Source organism: Etheostoma spectabile, chromosome 12 (assembly GCF_008692095.1).
Source record: "Etheostoma spectabile isolate EspeVRDwgs_2016 chromosome 12, UIUC_Espe_1.0, whole genome shotgun sequence".
Taxonomy (NCBI): domain Eukaryota; kingdom Metazoa; phylum Chordata; class Actinopteri; order Perciformes; family Percidae; genus Etheostoma; species Etheostoma spectabile.
In genome coordinates, this window is record NC_045744.1 from 7,412,142 (window position 1) to 7,438,906 (window position 26,765).

At 41.7% G+C, this 26,765-nt stretch overlaps 3 protein-coding genes across 4 annotated transcripts; all 3 read right to left on the reverse strand.

The window, feature by feature from the left end:
- Positions 1 to 916: 916 nt before the first annotated feature.
- Positions 917 to 14,226, reverse strand: LOC116698631 (zinc finger protein 569). Its single transcript, XM_032530672.1, has 7 exons — positions 14,155 to 14,226; positions 8,051 to 8,243; positions 5,896 to 5,995; positions 5,711 to 5,813; positions 4,686 to 4,950; positions 2,360 to 3,746; positions 917 to 1,692 (listed from the first exon to the last, which is right to left on the reverse strand). Exons 1-6 carry the CDS (start codon positions 14,202 to 14,204, stop codon positions 2,403 to 2,405), a joined length of 2,055 nt encoding a protein of 684 aa, XP_032386563.1. The 5' UTR covers positions 14,205 to 14,226; the 3' UTR covers positions 917 to 1,692; positions 2,360 to 2,402.
- Positions 9,505 to 14,241, reverse strand: LOC116698626 (myoneurin). The gene is made up of 5 exons (XM_032530666.1): positions 13,924 to 14,241; positions 12,770 to 12,869; positions 12,568 to 12,691; positions 12,214 to 12,478; positions 9,505 to 11,619 (listed from the first exon to the last, which is right to left on the reverse strand). The coding sequence occupies exons 1-5, from the start codon at positions 14,239 to 14,241 to the stop codon at positions 10,321 to 10,323; spliced, it is 2,106 nt and encodes a 701-aa protein (XP_032386557.1). The 3' UTR covers positions 9,505 to 10,320.
- Positions 14,242 to 19,019: 4,778 nt separating this feature from the next.
- LOC116698630 (angiomotin-like 2a) lies at positions 19,020 to 26,765 on the reverse strand. Of its 2 annotated transcripts, none has more exons than XM_032530671.1 (10): positions 26,542 to 26,765; positions 25,193 to 25,961; positions 24,521 to 24,677; positions 23,083 to 23,227; positions 22,871 to 22,960; positions 21,933 to 22,228; positions 21,644 to 21,819; positions 21,233 to 21,483; positions 20,857 to 20,988; positions 19,020 to 20,372 (listed from the first exon to the last, which is right to left on the reverse strand). In XM_032530671.1, the coding sequence occupies exons 2-10, from the start codon at positions 25,873 to 25,875 to the stop codon at positions 20,290 to 20,292; spliced, it is 2,013 nt and encodes a 670-aa protein (XP_032386562.1). In that variant the 5' UTR covers positions 25,876 to 25,961; positions 26,542 to 26,765; the 3' UTR covers positions 19,020 to 20,289. The 2 variants fall into 2 exon arrangements, with proteins under 2 accessions (XP_032386562.1, XP_032386561.1); XM_032530670.1 differs by having other exon boundaries at positions 21,233 to 21,531.

Sequence of the window (26,765 nt, forward strand, 5' to 3'; positions counted from 1 at the left end):
AGGTTTTGCTAAATAACATTACTCATTATCCAAATACATGATTTACTTCTTCTGTGCGTGCAATTGAACCTTGTAGGCCTATTAAGAATGTCTACTAAAAAAAAAAAGCAATCCTATCGTTTTTGATAAGTTTGACAATGAAAAAATGTTGTACAGTCAATTACGTGGTCTCCCAAATACCGTTTAAAAGCTAGATCCATATGCTGTAATTCAGCCTTGTGATTGACAGTTGATACTGTAAAACAAAGATCCCTAATCAGTATACCGCATTGCTCGCCTCAATTACATCAAACCTACCTTAAACTGAATGCAGCACTGTAAGCAATTTATTTATTTATTTCTGTAGCCTAACTCACATTTCCATTGTTAATGAGAGCCATACCTTTGGATATTGTTGTAAATTATTCTCAATTCCCCCTCCTTTTAAGGGTAAATACTATTAATCATCATAACTGATAGGTTGGTGTGATAATGAATTGCATTTATATGGCAGTTATAAAACAAAGCAATTAAAGTATTGTGTCCTACCAGAAGACATGGGTTGTGCTACAAAAAGTATATCAACTGTTCTAAAATGTCTCTGTCCAAGTTTTTTTATTTAGTTTTCTCCACAAAACAACTCTTAAAATTGGACACTTTAAGTTGGTTACAACTTATTTTGGGCACCAATTGAGGTTCTTCGTGTAACTTTTTGATGGTTCTTTGAGAACAGATCCTTAGTGAAACCAGAAATCTTTCTTCTAGTACATCTCTCTAAAGAACTAAGCTTGGTTCCAGTTAACACACATTTCTTTCTGTGTATTTTCACAGGAAATGTTTAGTGCTATACCCACACTTTCAGATTGCAATATAACAGTATTATAGAATTCTTGAACATTTACAACACAAAAAAACATTAACCCAAAAGGAAAACAGGCACTTTAAAACCAGCCCAGTTTAATCTAATTTCACCCAGGTTGATTCCATGGTTAACATCTGTGAAAAGGATTCAAATGAAATCTAATTGACATCAGCAGGCCAGTGTGATTTTACATTGCATGTCGGCATTATGGGAGGAAAATTTGCGTTTCCTAGGATGGCAAAGGCATGACTTGCCCTACTCTGTGTCTGGGTAAAGGCCGTTTTGTGCTTCTGCGGAGGCTCCACGCAGAGCTTTCACCGTAGTCTACGTAAGTAGCCTGGTCTTTATACTTGTGCGTTGGTGTGTGAGACATCTTTTAGAACGCCAGGGAAAGCCAATCCGAGTTCATGCCGTTGCTATCCTAGAAGGAGAAATATTGCTTTCAGTAGCATTAGAGGCGTGGGTCTAGTGTGTGTTAGCCGATCGGCAGCGTTAATCAGCCACGTAAACCCGTCCGGACCCCGTAGGTCGACTAGAGCATCATACTGCATGGAACTTAGTCCCGCCATGCTGGCTGTCCCTTTCACACAGAACTTGGCTCAGCTCTGTGACTACATCCACAGCCGGCTTAAAGGCGCAACAACCCCCCCCCCCATCTGTCTTAACTTTCAAACAGACAGCGGGGGGGCCTTAAGGCGCATCAGTCCCACCTTGAACAGGCTCATGTTGTAACAGCAAGTTTATAATGACCCCAGCCCAAGTGTGCATGTGCAGTTTCTCATCTTAAATTGTTCAAATTATACATCATGAAAAACAGTCAACTACTGCATGACACTCTAAATTGTATTTGTCTTAAAGTCCCCATTTTATGAAAAAAATGTGGGGTGTTGTTTTGTGTCTCTGGTGCTTCCACACGCAAACAAACTTGGGAAAAAAGAAAAAAAAATCCATGCTGTTTGGAGTGAAATACAGGTTTCTGAATGTCCTCTGCCTTCAGTCTCCGGGTGAGCTGTTCAAAATCTCCACGGCTTTCTACGTCACAAGCCGAGACGAGGTGGCTAACCGTGACACATGCTAGCTCGTTCTCAATGGAAAAACACTGCTACAACACACACTAGTTCACCATAATCTCCAAAAGAACTACTTCCACGTCCCTGTTCTGCAGGTATTCCACACGTGTCCCTCGTTTAGAAGACGTCTCCCAGCTAATCCTGCCATGGACTGACCAAGGTTGGATAAAGTTATCTAGCTGATGGGATCTTACCTAGCTACTGCGCATGTGCGACTCCCAACAAAGATAGTATAGATGTGAGATGTCTCACTCTGTAGCTAAAACAAGTGAGATGTCTCACTCTGTAGCTAAAACAGAGACCCAAACACACAGGGTGAGAACAGGATCTGCAGCAATGTGCAGTACAACAAAAATATGGTGTTTTTTGATAATAAAACTATGTAAACCTATTCTGGTACAACCTCAAAATACAATTATGAACCTTAAAGTGAGCACAATATGGGCACTTTAATAAATGTTTAACTATATAACCTTTTTTTCCAAATGTTTTTACATGTCTTTCACTACTTGATTCTTTCTTGGGTTTCCCCTTCCCTTCCCCGAGCTTTTACCACTAGTCTGGCGGCTGTACCTCTTTTTCTTTCTTTCTTGTGGTTCAAAATCAGAATCGCCGTCAGAATGTTTTGCCTTTCCTCTTGGTTTGCTTACTCTCATTGTCACTTTCTCGCTACTCTCCTCTTCCTCCTCCTCTGTTGAGTGAAAGGACACGTCGCTTTCGGTCGGCTCATCCTCACTTTCTTCATCACTGCAGCGCGTTCTCTGTAACTTCCGCACCTTATCTCTGGCAGTCTTAGTGTTTAAAGGCTGGCCTTGCATTTCCCCAGCCGGAACCACGTTCCCTGCGACATTTCTCTTGGGCCTTCCTATGGGTCTACCTGAGCTCCTTCTTTTACGTGTTGCCATAACTTTGCTCTGCTTCTGCAGCTTCACATCTTTATCACGTTCAAAGTCTGCTCCTCTCATGTTCACATTCTCCTGAGCGTGACCGCTGTCGCTTACAGTTTGGTTTATTTTACCTGTCTTCTGTTCATGTCCAGAATTGGATGAGTGGTAACGCTGGACATGACTCTTCAAGCTCACGTTGTGATTGAAGCTTTTGTCACAGTGCTGACACTTAAAAGGCCTCTCCCCCGTGTGCAGACGCATGTGGGATTTCAGGTGGCTTGGCTGGTTGAAGCCCCGTTGGCACACTGAACACTTAAACGGCTTCTCTCCTGTGTGCACCGCTAAGTGTCTCTGGAGAATGTAGGGTCGGGTAAATTCAATCCCACAGATGTGACATTTTAACTGTGGGGGGCCTCCGTGATCCTCCCGGTGGATTCTGCGTTGCTTATTGGTGGCGAATGTCTCTGAACAGTCGGGACATTTGTAGGGCTTTTCTTCACTTAGGTGGATCTGCTGGTGGGTGATTTTGTCCACCTTTGTTTTGAATGTAACGTGGCAGTATTTGCATGGAAGTTCATAGTTTGCATCGTGGATTTTGCTGTGAAGATTTAGCGCGGTGTCACTAATGAATCGTCTTCCACAAACATTGCAAGCGTAGGGTTTCATTTTGTGCTCACATGTGTGAGGCTTCTGTTTGTTAAAAAACTTCCCACACTCTGTGCAGAGCTGACTGTATTTGGACGCAAATGGAAGATCATCTTCTTCCTCTTCCTCTCCGGTTTCATCCTCCGATTCATCATGAAGCTCGTTAGCCATAAGAAGATCCTCCGCTGGATTCCAATCCTCGTCTGAATTCCTGTCACTTTCATCATCTGATTCCTCCGTTTCACCCGTGTAATCCCTCTTCTCGTCAGAAAAGGTTTGGCTGTTGTCATCTGTTGACACCGTCTGTAAAAGATATGACAAGAATGGGTATGGATATAAAATGTAACATTTTCAAAGTTTGTACAGGATGAATATTAAAAACCAAAAAAAACAAAGATCAATTAACTATTTAGTCTATAAATAGTCTATTTACAAAAAGTCATATTATAGTCATATTAGTCATATTATAAAAAGCCAATCCCAACTGCCCAGAGTCCAAAGCGATGTCTTGTTTTGTGTGACAAAGAGTCCAAAACCCAAAGACATGCAGTTTACAATGTTATGACAAAGAAAAGAAACAAAGCCTCTATTTGAGAAGCTAATAGCTATAATATATATATTATAAATATTATATTATTATATATATATATATATATTATATATTATATATATATATATATATATTATATACGTATATATTAGTATATATAATATATATATATATAACATATATATATATATATATATATTGGGGTCACTTAGAAATTTCCACTGCACTCCATTGTAGACAGACTACCAGCTGAGATTAGTTGCATTGTTTTTTTTTAGATTACATTATGTGCTTCGTAATTGCAAACGGGTTCTCCTATGTTTTTCTAGTTAGTTTTTTAAAATGATGATATCAGATTGGTAAACAGAATGTGCCTTTGGAACATTGGATGAATAGTTTCTAATGATGGGCAATGTAGATATTGCATTAAAATCAGCCACCCACTCAGATCAGCTAGTTTTCTGTCTATAATGGAGGGGAATGGAAATTTGTAAGTGACCTCAAACATTTGACTGGTAGTGTATATAGAAACTAATAACACTGTCAAAATATTGGCCAGTGTAGATTGTGTATGATTTTATTTCCAAAACTTCCTGGGATGCACAATTCTATTTAAAAGGAGCCTTACAGTAACTCTTTAGATATCAGTGTGTTGAGATATGTTGTAGGATGTCGGACTATTCAAGTCCTACCTGTTGGGTCTCTGGAGTTAGGTCTACTTCTACTACTTCTGTCAGCTGTTGATCTTCAGCCGTTGGGACGCTGGCATTGACTTGGCTTTTCCATTGGTTGCTGTAGTCACACTGAAGGCACTGTTGGTTCAAGATGATGAGCACCCCATGGGTGACCTTCTCCATCCTTACTTTAGAACCACATGACGGGCACTTGTGGCTGAACAACTTAAGGAGACGTTTTTCATTCACAACGTACTTCCCTTTCGTATGCAGAAGTGCAGCTCTAAAAAGAATGTGATTAAACCAAAGCTTGTGAGATACACGAGGTGTAATAAAAGTACAACTGTTGAAAGGAGCAGTGTCTAGGATTCAGGGGGGGAAGGGGGCAGAAATGGATTATATTGTTCATAACTATGTTTTCATTTGTATATAATCACTAACTTTAATGTTTTTATTCTTTTTTGTTATTTAAGGTTAAATGAAATTCCAGTGTCACTTCTGATAAAATGACACATTTGTTCATTTGAATAAAGGAATGTCGTTCAGTCATTTTTCAGCAGCTCACTCTGTTAAAAACAAACTAAGAATCCTTGTGTTTTTGTTTGGCATGAGCCCTTTAACATGCAACAGCCGGACAAACCAAACTGTGTTTGCTCTAGAAAGGGCCTGGCACATTCTTCCGTTACCTAAAGGCCTAAAGCTGTGGTGGTGGTAGACTAGAATGTAGTCACTGAAAGTCAGCACTGGCGCACTGCGCAAGCAGCAACACTTGGGCTTCAACGCCATTCAGCGGACGGTTATTGGAACTCTGCTCCAATGCTGCGTTGTGGTAAACATGAGGCCAAATCCAGCAATAATCTACTTTATATTTCATTAACAAGATGTCGCCTGATTTGTTCGGTGACTCACTCGGCAACTACATTTGAGCATCCACCCTCCCGCTGGGAAAGGGAGGGGTGAGCAGAGGGGTAGCTGGTTGCAATCTGCTAGATGCCACCAACCCTAAATTCTACACACTGCTCCTTTAGAAAAGATGAACTTACTTTTCCCTAATTACATCAATGTTCACAATTTGTTGTAGCATCTGACCATAATCAGCCTCGAAAGAATCTGAAGCATCACTCGGTGCAGGGCTTTCTTGGGCAGCTGTAAATAAAATGTAATGTTCATTATTCACATGGGAAGAAAAAAATTCTAAACAAAAACATAATAATGTCAAATTTCTTACCCGTTGAAGTTGATTCTGATTCTTCGGAATAGGAATATGGACTGTCACATGTGCTCAGTTGATCACATTGCAAAACAACTTCTATGGTTCCTTCAGGCTCCTACACAAAGTACCAAAAGTAAAAAAGGTGTAGTTGTAGCATAGACTGTCTGAGTTGTAGTAACAAAAGTTACAGACAATACACCAACAGTTGTGTTTGATTAACATTTCCATTGAAAGCATCACTTTAAATCAGCACGGTGGCTCAGTGGTTAGCATTTCTGCTTCACAGCAAGTTGGCACTGCAGAGTTCGATCCCCGGTTCGGGCAGGGCATGTGTGGAGTTTTCCTCCCACCATAAAACATGCATGCTAGGTAACTAGGACCCCAGTTGAAAATTAGCCGACTGGCTAACACAGGCGCATTTACAGAAGTGTTGATTAATGTGCATTGTTCTAATCAAATGGATCAACCTTACAGTACTACACAGCAGCTAGCAGCTCCTTCAGCAGCAGACTGCTGCACCCTCAATGCAACCGAAGGTCCGTCATTCCCACGGCAGTCAGACTCTTTAATAATGTAGCACTGCTAGCTGTTCCTGCAATATAACCCATCACTGACAATATTCTGCACTGTGCATACTTATTTATTACACTGTCACTTCCAACTGCACATTATGTCATTTTTATTCATCCGCACCTTACTCATCTGTATATCTGTCTATATATTGTACACTGTCTGTTTATATTATTTATAGAACCCAAAGCTGAAAAACCCTCTTAACTGTGGAGATGACAGTAGACGTTAGGAGGAACCCCCCTTCACCATACTCAACAACAACAACAACAACAACAACGTCTGCTGTGGAATCCCTGCTCTACCAACTGAGCTACCCTGGCGACATCCCTCAGGTTTCTGAGATCTCCAATCTCTCAGGATCTGAAGTAGGACGTCCAACATAGACACCATCAGGAAAAAGGCTCAGCACAGCATGAACTTCCAACTCAGGAAGTCCAACCTGCCTCAGGAGCTGCTGATTCAGTTTTGTATAGCACGTCCATCACTGTTTGGTTTAGACTGACCACCAAACAGAAGAGGAACGGCCTGCCGGTCAGGACTGCAGAGAAATCCAACTAACACTTCTCTAGAGTCAGGAAACAGTCAGGAAGCATCACTACAGACCAATCTCATCCTGGCCACAACCTGTTTCAACTTCTCCCCTCTGGTCGGCGCTACAGAACTCTGTTGTCCAAAACAACCAGACACAAGAACAGTTTCTTCCCCCAGGCTGTCACTAAGATGAACAATTAACATCAGTCCATTGCATCAAACCCTTAAATTAAATTATGTTTTTAAAAGGGTTAAACACATGGTTTCAACATGTAAATATTTGTAACCCATACAATGTTTAAGTCATATATAGCCTATAAGCTATCTGTTATATTAAAAAGGTGCCCTGCCACAAGTATTTCATTACTTAGTATTACCTTGTTTCAAGCCAGCATGCGGGAAGCTTGATTTGTGCCAATTCTCATTCATATTAAACAAGGTAAGCTGCTTGACTCTGATTGGCTAACAGCTAGCCAATGAGAACCTGGCTATCAGGTTCCTTTACCTAACTGTGTGAGCTCGTGAATAGTAATGAGCTCAGGGAACATGACTGACCAGCTTTTGTAATTGGCCTGATTTCTCAGCTTACTTCTTTTCAGTGGCTAGAGTTGACAGAGTAGGTAGCAGTTCATTTTCACATTAACAACACAACACATAAAATCTAAAATATTAAAAAATAATAATAATAAATACAAGTAAAAACGGTTTTGTGTGGCAGGGCACCTTTAATCATTCTTTAGGCCTATTTATTCCAGCATTATTTGCGCTTATGCATTGCAGTCTTACTGTTTCCAATCCTCATGGAGCTGAGCGGTTTGTTTACATGTGTGTGCTAGAGCCAGTCAGGCAATGTGATAATTAACTCTGTCCACTCCGTTTGCATATCAAAACAAATCCGAAAAGAAAATAACGTTACTTATCAACACCAGTAACGTCTGTCTGTGGCATTTGGTTGATATGCTGTTAAGTCTGAATGAGAAAATTGTGCATTTACCGGTATATGTGTACCGTTACTAGGGACACAGCTTTAAAATCTCAAAGTAGAAGCACCACAACTGTGGCTCACCTGATCCGGCTCTGGTTCGTCTGGCTCGGACTTGACACACACTGATGGGACTGCACTGGGCTTTAGAATGGACCGTGCCAGTCCCTGGAGCCAGCTCAAAGCAGTCATTAGTAAAGTGTTCATTACAAATAGTGATATCAGTCCAGGACGATTCTTTAAGTCGCTGCCCGTTGACTTCGAACAGGAACTGAACCCACTCCAGTCTCCTCTCTGGGTCCTCCGGTAACTTAAACCGTGGGGCACTGCGACGCCCCGAATCACATCCGACGACGGAGCACATCCTGGATTTAAGTTATGTCCCTTTAGTTTTAAAAGCGGCCGGACAGTTTTAACGTTTACGGGGACTGGAACACAGGCCTCGGTGAGGACTCTGCTATCCCGACGTGGTCCCAAACAGCTAAAAGCTAGCTAACAGCTAGCCAATAGCCATCAGTGCCTCTCGAGAGTGGCGGGTACTTTGAGGGCCCAATGGGCGGGGTTTAATGGCGGGGTTTGCGTGGTTTGATATTAGGCGTATACCGGCTTGTCGTCTAAAGGTAGAGACCATAGACTGTTAATATTAAATGTGTAGTAGAGACCCTCTGACGGGAAGAGTGTGCCCCTGGCCGCGTGAGCGCGCATGCATTTAGTGAAGGTGGCACTTCTATTTTCAGTAATTGAGAAATAGCAACATTGGATTGCGTAATGGATTTTATCGTTACTATTGTTTTTTTAACGCAGTATTGCAAAGTAATACATGGCTCATATATACAAATAAATGCTTGTATTTTTCTGGACGTGTTATCGAACTTCTTATTAGTCATTGCGCTGAATTAAGAATGCCTACTGAAAAATCGACATCATGTTTTCACAAACTACATTTTCCTAATGTAGTTGATCCTGAGCTGTCTGGAAGTTAGATCACTTTCAGACGCGATATTCGAGCTTGTGTTCATTCAAATATAGCTGAAATTGTAAAATCACTCTAATCAAACTATTTTTCCATACAAATATCACGATAACGATAAGCATTTTTTTCTGGTTACTTCATAAATAGTGGTGAACCCTTTTTTGTATAGGCTGCCTTTATAATACTTGACAGAAAAAACAGTACTGAGTGTTTTCTCATTTTATTAAGACTTTTAGTGCAACGTTACAGCTATACACTGAGTATGTTTGCATGCATGCACACATCTTGATATAAAAACAAAACCACAATCTTTAAATGATAGTTCCTCAAAATATCTTATATATACATACATACATATTTACTAAGAAATTTGAGTTAGTAGGTGCTTGCGTTATAGTATTCACAATTTAGACAACATATTTGTGTATCACAATATCTCATTACAATTCCATTGAAAAACGATGACTTCTTATATTGAACTATGGCCCAACCATAACATATTCATTACAAAAGATGACCTGTTAGATGTACACTGGAAGTAACTCTGTCCCCTCAGCAGCACGTTTGACTACGTTTTTAAGCAGTTTACAGATCAATTATCATATACATATGAGTTTTATAAGTCTTGGACATTTACAATGGAAAAAACCCACAGGCACTTGTTCATTATACTGTCATCCACTTTGATCCATAGTATACATACAGAGTAACATGATTCAAAAGTATTTTAAAACTAAAGCAGCAGCTTCTCTTAATGGTAAAAGGCAACGGAATCGGACTTACACCGTGGCCTAGGTGTACATGCTGTCTGTAGGAAATCAGTCCAGTTCTGTATGAACATCCACCTTATACGGCTCCTTTCTTTTCACAATTGTTAATTTGGTGTTAAGGCTCAATGATGTGTCTATTATCAAGAATAAATGAATGGATTGCCACATTATTTTTTAAGAATTTATATTTTCATAAGTTTTGCAATACAAATGTTTTCCTGGTGACACTCATCTATACAATACAAAGTACAATCCTTCCCATCCTATATATTAACCCTTTTGCTTTGGCTCAGCGGTGAGCCACAACAGTCAAGTTATGCTAGCAAGATTAAAAGTTGATAACATTTTGTATGGTTGACAAGTGTACATACAGTGGGCCGTAAATATAATTTGACAGTGTGTTTAACATCAACACAAGCCAGCCATGTCATGGCTGAATCTATATCAAGATTTAAGAGATTCATTTCACACATTTGACAGTTTGACTGGAACTACTTAGGTGTCCGACCTACATCACTTTTTAATGCAAAACCTGCAGCCAATCAGAATTGAGTATTCAGCCAAACCTTGACATTGACATAATTAATTCCTTTGCTCTGTTCATTTTAACCCTATTGTTTACGATTTTTCCTTGGTCTTCCCCTACGCTTCCCAGAGCTGTTACCACGGCTCTGGCTGCTGTACCTCTTGTTCTTTTTTTCTTCAGGATCAAAATTGGAGTCACAATTGGGATGTTTTACTCTTCCCCTCGATCTCGCTGTGTTTTTTATCGCTTCTGCTGAATCAAAGGATGTGTCACGGTACCTCGGCTCACACTGACTTTCTTCATCACCACATTCTTGTAGATTTCCAGTCTTGGTGTTTGAACACTGGCCTTCTACAAAGTTGCGTGATTCATAGCTCTTAGGCCTTCCTATGGGCCTACCTGTGCTTTTCCTTTTTTTTTTAGGTCTGTACATTCCCTCCTCCTCTTCCGTGTCGTCTTCTTCCTCTACATTGTCAAGTCCTGATTCGGCAACTCCGTTACTTCCACCATCCTGAACATCACCAGCTTCACTTTCCCTTTTGTTAATCTTTTCTGTCTTACGTTCACGTCCAGAATTGGATGAGTGGTAACGCTGGACATGACTCTTCAAGCTCACGTTGTGATTGAAGCTTTTGTCACAGTGCTGACACTTAAAAGGCCTCTCCCCCGTGTGCAGACGCATGTGGGATTTCAGGTGGCTTGGCTGGTTGAAGCCCCGTTGGCACACTGAACACTTAAACGGCTTCTCTCCTGTGTGCACCGCTAAGTGTCTCTGGAGAGTAAGTGGCCAGAGGAATTCAATCCCACAGAAGTTACATTTCAACTGTGGGGGGCCTCTGTGATCCTCCAGGTGGATTCTGCGTTCCTTATTTTTGGCAAATGTCTCTGAACAGTCGGGACATTTATAGGGTTTTCCTTCAATTAGGTGGATCTGCTCGTGACTGAACTTGTCCACCTTTGTTTTGAATGTAACGTAGCAGTATTTGCACCGATGCTCATAGTTTTCACTGTGGATTCTGCTGTGAGTATTTAGCGTGAATTTGCTAACGCATCTCTTACCACAAATATTGCAAGAATAGGGTTTAATTATGTGCTCACATGTGTGAGGCCTCTGTTTATTAAAAAACTTTCCACACTCTGTGCAGAGCTGACCGTGTTTGGAGATAAGTGGAGGATAACCATAATCTTCTTTCTCTTTAGTTTTGTCATCATGGTTATTTTTGTGCATTTTATCCAGAACCAAATTCTTCGGCCTCCAATCCTCGTCTGAATCTCCCTGATCACACGATTCCCCCGTTTCATCCATGGCATCACTTTTGTCATCAATAACAGCAACAATCTCAGGGACTTCTGTGATAATGCTGGGGTTGTCTGTTGACGCTGCCTGTAATACAATGACATAAATGGAAATAAATAATAATAAATAAAATATATTGAACCTGTACAGCAGACTGTTTTAAATTTTACAACTAAAAAAACAAGGTGCAAGCAGATGACGTGTTGGCATTCTAACTAAACAGTCTTTAAAACCCCCCAAAAATAGGATGTAGACAATACTTAACAGGGCTGTGTGTGTGTGTGTGTGTGTGTGTTCTTCTCTTTTGGCATTCTCAGGGTTCTTAAGCTACAAACAGTGTGTCTGGGTATGTTGTAGCATGTCTTGTTTTGTGTAACAAAGAGTCCAAAAGCCAAAGAAATTCAGTTTCCGATGTTATGACAAAGAAAAGAAGCAAAGCCTCCAATTTGAGAAGCTAATAGCTGACATGAACTGCATAACATTGCAATAACACAATAAGAAAAGAAATTTAAAAATATGTAATCATAACACTGTCAAAATATTGGCCAGGGTACATTGGTGTGATTTTGTTTCAAAAACCTTCTGGGATGCACGATTCTATTTAAAAGGAGCCTTACAGTAACTCTTTAGATAGCAGTGTGTTGAGATATGTTGTAGGATGTCGGACTATTCAAGTCCTACCTGTTGGGTCTCTGGAGTTAGGTCTACTTCTACTACTTCTGTCAGCTGTTGATCTTCAGCCGTTGGGACGCTGGCATTGACTTGGCTTTTCCATTGGTTGCTGTAGTCACACTGAAGGCACTGTTGGTTCAAGATGATGAGCACCCCACGGGTGACCTTTTCCATCCTTACTTTAGAACCACATGACGGGCACTTGTGGCTGAACATCTTGAGGAGACGTTTTTCATTAATAACATATTTTCCTTTCATTTGCAGAAGTGATGCTCTAAAAATCAAAGAAAATAGAATATTAAACGTAACCCATCCCGATGTAAAACAAAGTAGTCAAATGAGCAGAATGTTAAGAAAACATACTTTTCTTTCATTAAATCAAAATTTGTATTTGTTGGCTGCATCTGGCGATATACGGATATATAAAAACCATCTGAAGAATCAGTTGAGGATGAGACACCTCTTGGGACTGGGCTTCCTTCAGAAGCTGCAAATAAAGTTTAAAGTGTCAGAAAATCCTTCACTTTACTTCATTTGTAATAACACTTTTTTTTTTTTTTTTTACCCGTAGAAGTCAGTCTTGACTCTTCAGAAAAGGAAGTTGGGCCATCGCATATTTTGAGTTGATCACGCTGATAAGCAACTTCTGTGGTTTCCTCAGGCTCCTACACAAAGTAACAAGCAGTCAAAGCTTGTAGTTGTAACCAAAATGCGTTTGGTCGATGTTACGGTACCACAGTACATGTTTGGCATTCAAATGTTTAAGAGCTTTGCACACAATGTGGATACTTACCAAGTGGATGGCAAATGACTACATTTGCATGTAAAAGTGGACAGTGGGATAACACAGTATCACTATAGGACTAACGTTACTGTGTGGCAGCATTGTACGGCTAAGCCAATCATGGCATGTTGCTCCTCCCACTACAAGCAACATCTGAGGCAACATGTAAGAACACAAAAGGTGGCTTGACATTACTAGTCAATTTGTTGAGGAAAAGATGGGGATCTGCACCCATTTCATATTGAGCGTGTAAAAGGAGAGGACATTGCATTTCTGTTGCTACTGTTAAGTGTCTTTCCATGGGCAGCCCCCTCACTCTGACATTTCTCCATTTAGTGCATGTATAGGTACTGAGCATGTGTGTGTAATTCAAGCCTGTGTATAATGTGTGTAATAACCACAGTGTAAATTGTAATTTCCCCTTGCGGGATTAATAAAGTATACATTATTATTATTATTACTGTGTTGATATTCTACTTGTTTAAGTACATCCTACTGTACTTTTAGTACCGCAGCACTCCTTGACATGAAAATACTTACAGTATAAAAACCTGTACATCTCTCTCATATGAGTTTTTATATTAGAAAGGAAAAATTAAAACATTATTACTTGACAATATAATGAACTATCTTAACTTGATTTGATAAACAAGTAAACACCAAACGTTACTTGTCTATCTGTGGGAAATAGGACGATTCTTGTACATTTACTGTAACGTTACTTGGCAATTAAATGCATCACGTTACTCTTAACGTGACCACCCAAACATGTTGGTGTTAGACTCAACGTGAGGATTAACTTCATTCACTTAGTTTGGGCTTCATGTACAACCAACCCAGGGTGTAGGCTTCTAACGTTACGCGGGGTGCAGCAGCATTGAGTGATAATGTGATGACAGACCCTATAATTGCTGCTCTCAAAGCAGCAGACTCACCGCGCGTGTTGGGCTCTGCAGACTTGTCTCAGGTTCCTCTGACTCTGACTTGAGACACAGTGAGGGGACAGCATTGGGATTTAACGTTAGCTGGTCCCTGCCAGTAAAACCTGACTGGCTCGGTGACATGTTGTTAAAACAGTCATCTGTAAAGTGTTCGCTACAAATTCTAATGTCTGTCCAGGACGCTTCTTTAAACCGCTGCATGTTGGCTGTTGCGAGAAACTGAACCCACTCCAGTCTCCTCTCTGGGTCCTCCGGTAACTTGAACCGTTGCGCATTGCGACGGCCCGAATCACATCCGACGACGGAGCACATCCTGGATTTAAGTTCAACGTAACAGCTCTTACCGTTGTCAGACCGTGTTTTGTAATGCTCATTAAGAACACGGACGGGCTAACTATCTTCCAACCTCAACAATAGCGCTAAGCTAATTTAGCTAACCGTTGTTGTTGTTGTGGCGACTGAATGGGCGGGATTTTACGGATAGGTACGCACGGTTTGTTGTCAGGCGTACACCGGCTCAAAGGCTGGTGTAGGGGATGGACTGTAGACATATGAAAGCATCAAACATGCATTTTAGATGAATGAAGTTATCATTAAAGTTATTGTTAACAAGATAGTAATGCCATCAACAGACACATTATTGCGTATGAATTATGTGGGAGTTACTGACTAGGAAATATGATTAATAAACGAGTTTAACGCATAGTATTACCGTCCCGAAAACATTTTTAAACAGAATAAGTGCAGATGTGGAAAGTTTCCAGCAGATGGCGATTTTTAGCTTTTAAATCTTTTGGCTTCGTCGGCAGTAATTGACTTGTAAATAGGAGAAGTGCTATGAAAAATCGCTTCTCATTTTTCAGAATCATTTGATAGTCAAACGCGTGGGTAACTGATGGGATTTCATCTGTGTGTGCTTTCATAAAGATAGCTTTTATATTACATTATGAATCATTGTGCATACATGAAAAGTTTTACCACTATAACCTTTATTCACAGCAGGCCCAATCAGGGAAGTCCCAAAGATTAAGATATCATTTGCAAGAATTCCTACACACTGAACAATAATGTGAATTACATTATCAATACATATTGAGAAACAGAACATTAAATAAAACTTGTATGTAAATGTAAATAATAAAAATTAGTAGGTCTATCTCTCATTACTCAGTTGAGACAAAAAGAGACATGCCTCTAAAAGAGAAGCTTCTTGTGGATTCTAAAAGTGCTTTATACACTGTTTTATAATGTTATAACTATTAATATTTTTATTAAAATAATGCAGAGAGCAAATTTCCAAGTGTCTTATTTGAGCTGCTATTTGAGTCACCTGGCTATCACCTAACTACAGAAGCAGTTGTAATCTACAATTTCCTACTGTGTTAAAATACACACCAAACCCCCCTCAGTTCCCTAGTCATACATTCCCAAAACATGACCTACGCACCAATGTGTGTGTGTGTGTGTGTGTGTGTGTGTGTGCATGTGTAAAGCAGTTAACAAATAAATTACCCCCCCCCCCCCCCCCCCCCAAGTCATAGAACACATGTTTTCCAGGAGGTTGAGCACATATTCTCAGAGGATCTGTGAGTGTAAATAATAAAAGAGTCATTGAATTCTGTCTTTTAACTACTTAATGTATGTAGGGATATTTGACTTCAGGAGTCCAAAACATGTCCATTTATTGACACATTGTGCATCTTGTACATGTCCAGTAAGTAATGCAGGCTAAGTTTTATAAAAGATGCAGATGATTTTCAACAAAAGAACAATTTAAGAATACCAAAATGTATAACATTTAGGACACTTGCTTTTTTTTAAAGAAAACAAAATCATAGAAGTTGGCACTCTGACCTGGCATTATATCTCATCACACTGACTTTTCACTGAAGCCCACATGAGGGCCGTGTGGCTGAAATATGTGCTCAGGGTCATGTCTGTGGTTTTAACAGATGGCCCCTGAACAAACAGGAGTGCCAATCACAGCTGCAGCCTTAGCAGGTGTTGACAAGTTACTCTCCTGTGTCCCTCTGGGCATGTATCACCAATGTCCAAAAACATGCTGTGCCTTTACGACAACAGAAAGAAAGGACAGGGCTTTGTGGATTCACTTTTGTTTGTGAATGTTTTTATTGTGATATGGATCCCATTGAGTCTGAAATAAAGTTTAAAGTTACTTACTTTTCCACTGGGTGTTTGGGGGATATCTACTTCCTGTTTATCTGACAAGTTATTCCATGTGTCCATTAATCAGAGCTACATATATCTGCCCTGAGGAGGCCAGTCGATCAATATCTCATCACACTTACTCAACATTCATTTATATCCTGTTTGGATGTGTGCACAAGCTTGTGATAAGTATACAGAGCTATTATTTAATCCACTGAAATACGAATTGTAGTTTTCTTTCTTAATGAGTTTTGGCCAGAATTAGTTACCATACCAATGTGAGTCGGTTACACTCTGCATTCCAAAAACTTCTTTCTTACTTTGATATAATCACTCACCATCCGCATATGTGCTGAATGTGCTGAAACTTCAAAGGCTGATGTTTAATAGGAATGTGCTGTTAAACTGTAAACATTAGGAGGGGGTAATAAACCCGTCAGTGCACACAAACACCCAGTGTGAGAAGATCATTTCCACGGTTTACACAGCAACAAACCCATTCCTTTCATGACGGCCGCAGTCAACATCAGGTTCCCATGTGACAGATCAAAAGAACGGAGGGAAAACTGTTCCAAAAAGTAGATTAAATGTAATTTTCTTGGAAGTTTGAGCACAGCAGGAATTTGACCCGTGACTCCCATTTACATTGTATCCTCCTCCATCACATCCACTCCGGGAAAGAGCGAGAGCTGCAGTCGAAACATGTCATTCACAGAGGAATGTTGGCGAGTCTTCACAATGTTGTCAGTCAGTATGCCAGATAAGAGCTCCCAGTTTCTAAATAAGATTGATGGCACCTCACATACCACCAGTTCCTGCTCTGTGTTTTCCCATACAAGCTTCTCTGTCAAAATCATCCACACTATCTCATCAGTCATATCCTCTCTGCCCAAGTCCAGGCATGCATCCAATTATCAAACCACACTACACACAGCAGGATACAATCAACCTTTGCTTGCTCAGGTGTGAATAACAAATCCGTGGCAAATGTTTTCAAGCTGGCACAGAACATTCACAGTAATGGATGACTTAAAAAGAGTGTGTGATGGCTCCTCGATGCCACTCAGTTACATTAAATCAGGAGCCTTCAGAACAGCTCTGAAATGTAACAGTACAGTACATCCAACAGAGCTCTCGCACACCTTAAAGTCCTATTGACTGGTGTTTAGTATTGAAAAGAACTAGAAAAACAGCACATTACCAGTCACCCACAAGCTTTACAGGCCAAAACGTTACATAATTAAAGTGAGTTCATAATAAAGTGTGTTGAATTTAGAGACCACTGGAGATCACACCAGCTGGGTTGATGTTTTGGCCCAAGAGTGTGGGGAGCCAATCCCTAATTTCTACCCCTGTACCTCCAGCACCCTTGCTCAGGCCCCACCCATTTTAGAACTCAACCTTCATTTTGATCTCAATGACACATCTGTAAAGTGATAGCATGTTGCACGCTTGTGACACTATTGTGGTGACAAAATCTATTTGCAGACACACAAACAAAACTCCTAGTAGTCAAAATCTTTTGGTAATCCCGCTACAGGAGGTGTCTCCACGAACACATTATTTACACACAAACACACACACACACACACACACACACACACACACACACACACACACACACACACACACAAGGTGAAAACAATACCAGTGTTGCTGTTGCTCTCTGTTTTATTATGTGAATACAAAAGAAAAGTCCACATCACACTGGCCGAAAAGCTCCCTTACCGACATTTTAACTTAATACAGGTCTGTATCTGAGGATGAGTTGTGTTGTGTTATGTTAAAACTTCACTAATAAACTCAACTTCCAGCAGGCAGGTACTAATCTATTGTATTCTTGTGATGTTTTGATACTCAGCTTCAATCCCAATGAGCTTTTGTGTATGCGCACACGACTATTCTTGTCCACGTTTTAGTATGTCTCAACCGGAGTAACAGTAAAAAATTGTTATGTTGAACTAACAGAGACATTTGCTGTCTTATTTCCTCACTCTACATGGAGATGGGAGCACCAAATGAGCAAAAAGGAGTCTCGCGACTTATTGCTCCACTCAGCTCTGCATTTATGAACCAAAATGTGTGAAATCTTTTCTACCGCAGCCATGTTTTATATTTCACACACATGTTGCACGCAGTAGAACATCTGGTGAAACACGGGAGTGAAATGATGACACCATAATGTTCATTGTCCGGCCGCATTGTGAAGTCTCATTGTCAAACTGGTGTACGCCCCAAAACTGGCACACGGTGATAACTGTGGCTCTGTTGTGTGCGTCTGTGTGTGTGTCGCTTGTGTGTGTGTGTGTGTGTGTGTGTGTGTGTGTGTGTGTTAGAGAGATCCATCCTGAAACAGACACCACATAACAGAGCCCTCTATTATCTCATCTATATATCCCATGGCATGTCCTGAAATAGTTGGTGAACACCTCTGGGTGTGAGTTAAATCGGAGACAATAAAAGCATTTAGGAATGCATGCAAGCAAAGGTGGATGGAGGGCACATAGGAATTTCAAAAGGCGTTAGCAGCTAATCTGGGTGAAACCTGTCTTTGTCACTTATAGGGTTACGTGTCCTTATGTGAATGTGATCTATGTCAAGCATGCTCTTCATGGCAAGGAGAGAACAAGAGAGCAGGCCACCCGAGAAAGTTGAACCCAAAAGAATGCAGCTATGGTATTCATTAATGAAGAGCACTTCTCTGTGGTGGAATGAGAGAACAGCAATGAGAACATAGAGTGACACTGAGAAAGACAGGAGGGCCTAAAAACAGGAAGACTACATTCACCAGAAAAACTATGAGGTTTTTTTTAAACAAGTATGAGTAATTTTGAGATAATCTTTAAGTCAGGAAATAAATAATAGGTACATATTTTTTACCAAGATCAAAATTAAACTGTTCACAAGTCACTGAGACTGTCAATGTATATTAGAATATTTTATTGCTTTATGAAATGTTGCATGAATTCAACTGTAATAACCTTCATATTGTTTTGAAGTTCACAGAAATGTCTGTTTAAAGTCAACACTTGGTTGGTTGTGTACAGCTTGACATGACCGTGATTGTCGTCACATAACTTACAACAAACATACATAAAACTCTTTGGCATCCTGCTCAAAGCAATCTAAAATAGCAATACAAACATCTGTATAAAATATATAATAATAATAATAATAATAATAATAATAATATTAATAATTAACCTGTTTGTTAGTCCAAAGCTCACAGTAAACAAAAAACCAACATGGTGTAGTTTTCAACTTTTCTCCCACAATGGTGACCAAACCAGCAGAATCACCACGTGGGGAAACACACTCACATACTGTAATCACACATGCAAACATACTTTGAGAAGGAAAGTCATCAGAAGAAACATATGATGAAATCAACACCATGATGCGACACCCTTCCAAAATCACAAACAACACCATGACTGTGTCAGTTTTGTCTTTTATATATTATGCATTTGACTGTTCCCACCCTGCCGAGCCTTTGCAGAACCAGCTACTCGGGCGTCAGCAGCATGGACAGCGAGAGCATCTAAATCAGCAGTGTTTCATGTGTTATAAGCTTAAGTTATTGAACAAAGAGAAGTAAATTGTATAAGAACAGATAAGATCCACTTGATGGGAAATAAGTTACTCAAATTGACATGTTCTTTTGGAGAGAATGGGGAATGGAGGTCCCATAGATAACCTTTTATTGGACATTTATCTAGAAGAGCATGAGTCTGAAGTCATTATATAAGGGAATGTGGAAACCAGATAAGATAAATATGTAGCTTCCTAGTTCACTGGATTTGGAGAGGAGAAAAACAGGTGGGTAATAAAAAGGGGGGAAAAAGCAGCAATTTTATATATATATTTTTTTTTATAAATATTTTGGCATACACACTCTGAGAACATGTTGCCCAATTACAATCCACAATACTGTCCGAGTACCTCAGAAGATTAATCTTTTATCTCCCAGCCGGGCAGACCGCCTGCAGCTGTCCAGTTTAGTGAGAGGGAGTGAGTCGGAGCACAGCTCTGTCTTTTAAAATGTGAAAACAGTCCTTTTTTGTGCGTTGGCCTCTTTCCACGACATTCTTGCATCCAATATTTAATCCACTCTCTATTCAAAGACTTGCACTCTTCACAGATTCCTAGAATTGCCCCCCCCCCCCCTTTCAAAATCAACCCCTCAGTTCTTTAAATGAAGATTTCCACTGCCTCTGACTCCAGCTCATCCAGGCCTTGGAAGGGGTTTAATAGCAACTTCTTAGGCGCCTTGTCTAAAAAAAAAAGAAAGAATGACTAGTTATATAAATGCTGTAAGGCTTAAACAGTGGAAAAATGTCCCAGATACAGCTCGGCTATCAACGATTAAAGGTTAACAGAGATTTTCCACACTCAAACAGACCACTCTGGTAAATATGCTCAGTCAATAGATCCACATTATTTCCTAACCATGCACATTCCTCAAAGCCCACATTATGAACCATGACCTGGACAGATGGTATCTGATTGGCTGGTTAGGCAGCAGCATGGTTAATCAATCAGAACATCCATGAAGCCGAGGTCTAAAACTCCTTTCATGAAAAGTATACCTAAAGGCTGTATTTGTGTGTTTTGTGTAGTGGAGTCTGAGCTTGTGAAGGCTTATTTATTTGTATGTGCAAATCGTTTATTATTCTACTTTCATACTGAGGGCGTTATCGGATGGATTATTGGCCCTCGTAAACAAACACACTCATGCATATTTGATAGATCACTCACCACTGTTGAGCTTAGTTGTGCTGGCAGCCTCTTTGGCTTTTGTTCCCTCCACCTGCCGTTCTAGCGTTGCAGGTTGAGACTGAGCAGAGAACTGATGGCTTGGCAAAGTCTGATCATCTGAAAGACTCTTACCTACAAGACAACAGGACCTGTCAGAAATGCTCCTAACTCATCGATTATGAAGATTTTAGTGACACTTTTAAGCACCTTGTTCTAGATCAGAAGTACATTTGAATGGAACATACAATGTGTGTGTGTGTGTGTGTGTGTGTGTGTGTGTGTGTGTGTGTGTGTGTGTAATGTAAGAAGTACTAGGCTGCTAAGCCTTAGTACCACCCAAATGAATTATTTAAAAAGGCAACATTATGCTCCTTACCTCTACTACTTGTGTTGCTAATGGTGGTGCTGATGGAGGGGGTGGAGGAGGCGGGTCGGAGAGGTGCCCCTGCTGTATTCAGGAGGTTTGTGCGGGGACTTTGCTTGTCCTTCCGCCCTTGGTCCTGATGCAGCCGCTGGTTGAGGATCTTGATCACAGCGTCCTTTTCCAAAATCTGAGCGTAAAGAGCGCGGATCCTGTTCTCCATCTCCTGATTCCTGTAGTCGGCAACAGGCAGGTCGTCGTTGAAACTGTTGTTAGAGGAGTGGCAAGGCGAGTGGTTGATGATGGTGGTGTCTCTGCAAAGGAAAAGGTAATGTCCTGGGCTTAGTTCAAACGAAAATAATACACATGGCAAAAGTATGTGTAGGATGTTCCGGCAAATGTCAAGCAAAAGTCAACGATCTTTACCTCTGGGCAGCGGCAGTGGCAGCCACCTCCATTGCAAACTGCCTCATGGTGCTCTCTTCCAGGTACTTCTGCTCCCAGCGCACCATGTCGGCCTCGAGTGCCAGGATTCGCTCCTCGCGCTCAAGCAAGCGCTCTTGGAGGGAGCTCATGGTCACTCCTGGTGGCTGGGACTGCCTCTGAAATGGAGAGAGAGTGGATTTGAAACAGATGGAAAAAATGCTAAAACTACTTCAATGATAAAGTACAGAAATGAGGCTTTTTGTTAGTTTTCCTAGGAGATGATATTTACCTGTTGGGCCCTTAAACTCCTCAGCTCCTGCTCTAGTCGGGTCCTCAGCCTTGTCTCCAGGCTCTCCCTCTTCTCACAGGTGGATTGTAGCTGAGCCAGCGCACTCTGAAGTCTCTCCACCTTCTCCACATAAGCCCTCTTCCTCCTCAACTCCTCCTCAAGCTGTCGACCTCGTCCACGAGCTGCGTCCAGGGCCTCCTCGAGGCGCTTTGCCCTCTGGCCCTGCTCCTCCGCCGTGGAACGCAATCGCTCCAGCTCCCGCTCCACGCGCTCCCGCTCAAAGTTCTGCTCCTCATCTGAAGTGAAAGAAAAGCCAGGTTAGTCACATGTTAGATGAATGTGGACATGATCTTAATAGTCCAAATCTGCCTAAAGTTCTTTCTACAACACATGTGAGCGTAAATCCATAATTTGTCCCCCGAGTCCAACAACAGTTATAAGTACCAGAGTTGCTACATGGCGGCTAGTGCTCTTCATTTAGCCAAGCACTCCTGGAATGCTGAGAGGAGGAAGGAGGCGGAAGGGGGAGAAAGCTGCCCTATCCCTTTGACCCACATAGCACAACGCATTCCTCATCAAGGCCATACAAACACCACCACTCTGCTTGAGTCCAGTTCCTTAAACAGACAACATAAATCACACTAACAACAGGTGGTGGAACCTCATTTCTACCACTTCCACTGCTGCTCTGTGATTTAGAGCCTGCTCGTTTCCCTTTGCCAAGAGGTGCATGGATTGAATTCCCTATTATTAAGCCTTCTCGCCAAATAAGCTCAGGTTATGCAAGTGGAATTCCTGCATGCAAGATGGCCTCCTTAGCTACAAAAAGGGCCCCATGCTATGCTACGAGCTGATCCAATCAAGCACTTTGATTACAAAAGGAGGTTGTAACGGAGAGCCTGGGAGAGGAGTCCAGCCAAACAGAATGACATACTTACTTTGTTCAAGGAGTTTGGCCATGATGTGCTGGTTATGGTCAGCTGCTTCTACTTCTTTTGCAACATGTGTTCTGGCATTTTCCAGGTTTTCTGTAGCGAAACAAAGTATAGAATTAGAATACATTGTGAACTATGTCTGGCTCTGATATTATGGTGGATGTGGTATCATGTGTGTGTGTGTGTGTGTGTGTGGGTGTGGCAGTTGTCCATACCTCTAAGGTCTCTGTTAAAATCTTGCAGCCTCCTGATCTCAGCCACTAGCCTCCTCCTCAGTGTCTGCTGCAGATTCTCCCTCTTACAGCTGCCCTGCATCAATGTCCCATATGCCTCTGAAATGCGCTGGATCTCCTGCTCCAACTGAAAAAGGGAAGAAAAGAAAGAACAGAGCAGAAGATGGGGGGGGAGGATTGGAAGAAAAAAAGCACAGAAAAAAAGAAGGTGGAGAAGAGGTATTTTGGTTATATACTGTACATATATGTATTATATGGGTACATATGGAACTGTGTGTATACAGTACACTCTGTATGTGTGTGTGTGTGTGTGTTTATGTGTGTGTGGTATAATTGTGAGAAGGAATTCAAGCCAGCACCACTCCCTGTGAGACTGATTTATATCTACATTCCTGTGGGCTGATAGCTCTAGTTCCAGGTGTGTGATCGCACAGGAGCGCGCACGTACACAACACACCGCAAAGCCCAAGTTAACATGCACACACACACACAGAGGTCTGGGAAGGCTGCCAGCGGAGGGAAGGTGTGCATGCCTGTTCCTGGGTTGTGGAAACGGCAAAGAAAGACCCACCATTATAGCAGTCACAGAGGCATGTTTACTCAGGGCTGCGGCCTGACGGAGAAACTTTCCAACCCCGGCAATTATCATTCTTTGAGGCTGAGACAAGGCAATGGCTATGTGACATAACTCCAGCAGAGAGTGGAGTGGATTTTACAAAGATTGGCTGAGGTGTCAAATGTCTCTATTGCTGTTGTTCAACCATGTTGAACAAGAAAATGTGTTCATTTCAGGCCTGTTTGGTTTAAGAGTTGATCATAAGAGGAGAGAATGAGGATAAACAAACGAAACCTTTCACTTTTTACACAGCAGCCCACCACCTGCCATAGACCCCCACCCCACCCCCATTAGCCGAGTGTGTGGGTCACAACCCAATCGACTGCTGTCTGACAAGCCCTAGATTACGCTGAAAATCTATGGCCTCCCTGGAACTAAAACACACGCACTCTGGCCTCTACAAGGTCAGCTCCACAATGAAAGGAGTGTGTAAACACAGTAGCAGGCTGTGACCTCCGTTTGTGCATCCGTGGTATGGAAGGTAGCAGCTGGTAATCTCATCTGTCCCATCCAGATGAGGGAGTGTGCCTGGAGTTGGACGTTGGAGAGACAACTGTTGACTGGGGTTGTGTTTCATAGACAGGTGGCTTGAGATGGCTGTTCAGTAACTAAATAACTTTGGAATATTATTTTGATCTGAAATTGTGTTTCGTATGCTGTGACCACCCCTAATTTTGTATTGTGTTTAATGGGTAAAATAAAATCCCCCAAAGTGAAATGTAAAGGTAGCTTAAGTATTTTTTCTCCTTCAACAAGACCGGAAAAAGATGTCAGCAGCAATAAAAATTGATTTTTTCTCCTTGCCTTCTGAATACGGCCAGTCTTCTCCCTGTGTACTTCCAACTCTTGCCTCAGCCTCTCATTCTCCATCAGCAGCAGCTCCACCTGGTTAGGTTCCTCCAAGCCAACAGAAGGCAGGGTGCTGAATGTGCTGTAGGGGACTTCAGCCGACTGGACATACCTATTAGAGAGACATTGGTGAGTAAAAAAACAAATTCATATCTCAATTGTGCATCTGAATTTGTGGGCTGCCAGCTAAAGTTAAAGGTGTGTGAACTTTATTTTTGAGCAAGTCATCTGAAATATCACTCTACTCCTGTCTATCGGCGAGCAGACAAGATGACTCCAGTGGCCGTAAAGAATGTAAAAGCCTATATGAGGAACATACTTTTGTAAAAGCATCCAAGGCAACACAAGCATGTGAAACTATCCTGTTCCACTATGCCAGGCATTACAAACACCTACAGGGCTAGACTTGTTCTCTTTAGGGAGTATTTCAAGAAGCAAGTCGGTACGCACGCTACGGTGTGACTCACATTGATAAGTATGTGTTTACGCATGTGAAACACAATGATAAGTCCGGGAAGATGATTGAAAGTCTGGCTCTAGTTAAAAAACCACACCATAGAACATGATGTAATGTTTAAAAAACATGCACACGCAATAACACACATGATCTTCAAGTTGTCTTTGTACCTGTGCTGCTGTGCCTGCACCGGCTCCTGGACCTGATGAGGGATAAATCCTTGGCCCTGGATGGGGGCTGAGTACTCTGGAGGTGGGCTGCGCTTGTCCAGGCTTTGCCTCGTGCTCTGGAGGACTTGTGGTGCATAGTAAGGAAGTTCAGGGTAGCTGTGAGAGGTGCTCTTGATGGCCTCTGCTTTAGCAGCTGCATCATTCCTCTCCAGAGATATCTGCATGCAATGCTCACTGAGGGACCGCACATGGCTGCACTTCAGGTCCATCAGATCTGCCTCTTCGTGAAAGGCCCCCTCATGCAGGAGCATGTGAGAGGCCAGATACTGAGAGTGCACCTTGGCCTGCTCATAAGTTGGCAGCTCCTCCCCGTGTAGCTGGTAGACTTGGTAGCCACTCTCTGAGTGGTGGTAGTCACCCTGGTGCTCCTGGCCCTGGGGCTCTTGCCTCGCAGAGAGCTGAGGGAACGGAGGGTCCTCCTGGGTGAGACTCTCCAGAGAGGATCGTGGGCTCCTGCCCATGTCGCCTCCACTGCTGGGCCCACTGTTGCTTCCACTGCCTCCACGCAGGGCCTGCTGCTGGATGGCTAATAAGGTGCGGGTGTCTGTGGGGTTACCATAGCGCAGCTGCTCCTGGATGAGCCGGTGCAGGACCGTGCCAGACGGCTCTTCAGTGGACGACATAATGCTTTGCGTACTTTGTTATCTTCTCAAAAGACTCGTGGAGCTCTTTCTTATTTTGAAAATATTTAAATAAGTCAGCCGTTAACCTGGAACAGAGTAGAATGAGAGAATAAAGTACAATCAGTTAGAAATAATTAACAGGAGACAACTAGGTATAGTCTATCCATACAAGTGAAGTCGCATACAGAATAAAGGTTGTGTTTTAGGCATGTAGGCCTTTGCAATAGCCCCAACACTGCAACGTGCACTTGCAACAATGACTTGAATGTGATGTGAACATATCTCCTTTCTGACTCTGATCAATGTTTGAGCTCGAGTATAATATGACAACAATGTAGCCTTGCGTCTACTTCCCCAACAGCGACAATACAGAGATGTGGAGACATTTTCCACAGCAGGCAAAAAAAAATAAAAAAAAATGCATGCGCCAAAAATTCCAATCTCACGGGGGAGCAAAAGCGCACAAAACCGCATTGTAAACTTCATCTTTAGTCTTATGGCACAAGTGTCGTCATTAAAACACAGTAAATGGCTTTTAATTCCATTAAAAAAAAACATTACATTCCCAGAAATTTGAACCAGAAGTTACGATGAAGCTACTTTATACATGTTTGTGCGCATTTCTTTCTGTTTTGACAAAGGAAGAAAAAGAGACGCTCTTCTTACCAGCTCACGCTCTCATCATAATGAAATGTTGTTCTTGATCTCGAAGTAAAAACATTCAGAGTAATTCCACTATTTCCATGAGGTTTTTTTTTTTCGAGTCAAACGTGTCTCATGTTCCTCCCCCAGACGGGCTGCCGCGGTCCTCTCTCGCTGTGAAATGACTGTGGAGAGAGCAGGCGGCGATAATAAGTAACCGAGGAGGGACTGAGGTCGGAATGCCAGGA

Bases quoted from the DNA above. Each gene is read 5' to 3' on its own strand.
- LOC116698631 (XM_032530672.1), bottom strand. From the start codon at position 14,204: ATGCGCAACGGTTCAAGTTACCGGAGGACCCAGAGAGGAGACTGGAGT. The intron at 5,996-8,050 runs GTGAGCCACAGT...TACTTTGTGTAG, and splicing joins ACGAACCAGAGCCGGATCAG to GAGCCTGAAGGAACCATAGA. The intron at 4,951-5,710 runs GTAAGTTCATCT...CATTCTTTTTAG, and splicing joins ATTGATGTAATTAGGGAAAA to AGCTGCACTTCTGCATACGA.
- LOC116698626 (XM_032530666.1), bottom strand. From the start codon at position 14,241: ATGTGCTCCGTCGTCGGATGTGATTCGGGCCGTCGCAATGCGCAACGG. The intron at 12,870-13,923 runs GTGAGTCTGCTG...TACTTTGTGTAG, and splicing joins TGCAGAGCCCAACACGCGCG to GAGCCTGAGGAAACCACAGA. The intron at 12,479-12,567 runs GTATGTTTTCTT...TTTGATTTTTAG, and splicing joins TTTGATTTAATGAAAGAAAA to AGCATCACTTCTGCAAATGA.
- LOC116698630 (XM_032530670.1), bottom strand. From the start codon at position 25,875: ATGTCGTCCACTGAAGAGCCGTCTGGCACGGTCCTGCACCGGCTCATC. The intron at 21,532-21,643 runs GTAAAGATCGTT...TTTCCTTTGCAG, and splicing joins GCCACTGCCGCTGCCCAGAG to AGACACCACCATCATCAACC. The intron at 20,989-21,232 runs GTAAGGAGCATA...GTTGTCTTGTAG, and splicing joins TAGCAACACAAGTAGTAGAG to GTAAGAGTCTTTCAGATGAT.